The sequence below is a fragment of the Aplysia californica genome, unplaced genomic scaffold (assembly GCF_000002075.1).
Source record: "Aplysia californica isolate F4 #8 unplaced genomic scaffold, AplCal3.0 scaffold00552, whole genome shotgun sequence".
Classification (NCBI taxonomy): Eukaryota; Metazoa; Mollusca; class Gastropoda; order Aplysiida; family Aplysiidae; genus Aplysia; species Aplysia californica.
The window spans coordinates 76,125-78,596 of NW_004797822.1; the positions used below are offsets into that span (position 1 = coordinate 76,125).

Here is a 2,472-nt window from a genome sequence, read left to right on the forward strand (position 1 = left end):
TGTGTGTGTGTGTGTGTGTGTGTGTGTGTGTGTGTGTGTGTGAGCGTGTGTGTGTATCTGTGTTTATGTCTGTGTGTTTTACAAGTTTATATGCGTTCGTTACACTATAACTCGAAAACATACCTGAGTAGAGCAGACACTCTCATCCAATAGCTTCCTGAGTTCCTGAGAAGTTAAGAAATTCACGTGAGGCGAGACAGTGTTCGCTGGGCAGGAGGCCATTGAGGCTGGAAGGACACCAATGGCTAGGGGCTTCAGTCACAGTCACAGTCTTTTCCCTACAGAATCCGAGCATTCCGACGTTAATGATAGAGCGACGGAAGAGGGCATTGTGCTTGTTAGCTGCTGAAAAAAATACCGATAAATTATGTCAACTATCCAGTCACACAAACGTGATGATGTGATAAAGATTCTATCAAACAAGAAAGAAAATGTTATCATCAGCACCTTCCTCCCCGTGTATAAGTTCCTCTCAACTTCTGTCTGTTTTTTCTTCTCATCTGCAAATACGTTTTGGTCATCATCATCATCATCATCATCATCATCATCATCATCATCATTATCATCATCATCATCATCATCGTTGTTTAAAAAGCAGAGTATGTAGAGAGAGTCTTGCTTGATTTACAAACAAAAATATAAAAATAAAATGTTTAAAATTTGTTTTATAATTGAATCTGCTCCACAGGCTTCCTCGGGAGCAACTGAAAGTGAAACTAATGTAGCGCTGTGTAGTATCGGGGTAATTGGCTTAACACAGAAGATCATCATCATCACCATCACCATCATCATCGTCATCATCATCATCAGCGTCATATACATTGTAGTACCAAAGAAAAAAAAAGAAAAAGAAACTGAAGGAAAAAGTTTGGAGACTTGGATCTGTTGGGAAATATTCTGGTATAATAAAAGAATGTTCAATGTTTCGCCCGCTCACTCTCTGTCAGGACAGGGTAAAATAAAAACCTACTGGGATCCTAAGTTTCATATCCATGTTGATTCCCTATGCTTGGCCTTTTCTTTAGTTTGGTTTTGGACGATCTCAATACACTGAAGCTGAAAAAATCAGAGGCTCCATAGTTTAATGTTGGCTAACTAAACTTACGTGCTTTAATTTTCTGCACTGGCTATCTGGAGTTATTACATCTAGCAATAAGGGTGGTGGTAGTGGATTGACCTACATGCTGAGAAGAGCAGACTTTACATGTAATGAGATGGACACCATTTCTAGTTTCACATGTGATTCTGAGAGAAAGAATTTCCTTATAATGGATGCCTTTTACATATTTGGTTACTTTCAAGAATGCACTTTTTACAACTGGGTTTATGACAAGGATGGTTTAGAGGCGGGATTCTGGGGTTCTTTGGAGGAGAAGACGAGAGTAATAATTTTGTGAGAATGAGGAAGTTGCCAAGGATACGGGGTAGGCGAATTGCATTTATTTGCGGGGGTGGATGTGGGGGAGAAAAATTTGTTTGATTGTTCCAAATTGTGTTTGTGTTGGCTGTGGATTTTATGGACATTGGCGGACAGTATGCTGGGTCGTGACAAAGAGTACTTTTTTCTTGTTGGATTTACGGGGTTTGAAAGTTAGCAGGTCTCTGCAGTTGAGTCTGCTGACTTTCTTGATGACAGGAGAAATAATATTTCTGTGGTGTCGGCTATGTATAAGGTTGACTGTAAGCTTCTCTGTATCCACATATCAAAACATTCTTCACGGGAATAAATGCAGCGAAGTCTAAGCGCACCACCATTGACCATATAACGGAATATTTGAAAAAGGTGGAAGGAACAACTGGAGTCAGTTTAGTAGGTCTCTTGTTTTTTTAACAGGTCTGTATCAATTGTGTTATCTTCACAGGCAAAAGAAAGGTCCAGGGAAGAGGTGGACTTAATCATTTGGTTTGAGTAGGAAAATTTTAAGCTTTTGTGTCCGTTGTTACGGTCAGTGAAAAACCTCTGAACTGTTTGAAAGCTACCCTAGTTTAGGGTAATAACATTGTCCATGTATCGTGTACATGTAAAGGGTTGGTTGGGAATGCAGGAAAGGTGTTTGCGCCAAAATTCAGCCACAAAAATGTTGGCATAGGAGGAGGTTACCGTAGAACCCAGATCTGTACCGATCAAGTGGAGAAGTTTATGCAGTTATGAGACAAACTATTGAGAATAAGGACTAGGTGCAACTGTTTATAAATTTCTAAGATTTGGCTTTTTGTTGTGGGGTGCAAGGCTTCTGTTGATTGAGCTGCAGGCCTCAATACCTTCTTGATATGGGATATTGTTGTACACAATGACCAAGTCTACGACCGAAATGTTAGTATTGGGAGTGGGGATATTTTCTGAATAAAGGGTTTCTCAAGTGTATGATACAGAAGTCAGGGACAAAAGGTTTGAAGATGATATATAGCCAATAGGTGGCTCTAATGGTTGAGCCATTTGTTCGGAATATGATGCCTTTAAAATGGAAAGGG

General features: G+C 39.8%; 1 protein-coding gene across 1 annotated transcript in view; it reads right to left on the reverse strand.

Moving 5' to 3' along the window:
- LOC106012892 (dual specificity protein phosphatase 1-like) overlaps window positions 1-2,472 on the reverse strand; it is a 30,242-nt gene that overhangs the window by 25,319 nt on the left and 2,451 nt on the right. The window contains exon 2 of the mRNA XM_013087156.2: window positions 124-342. Within this exon, the coding sequence (XP_012942610.2) occupies window positions 124-222 (99 nt within the window). The 5' untranslated portion in view covers window positions 223-342. The remainder of the gene's footprint in view (window positions 1-123; window positions 343-2,472) is intronic.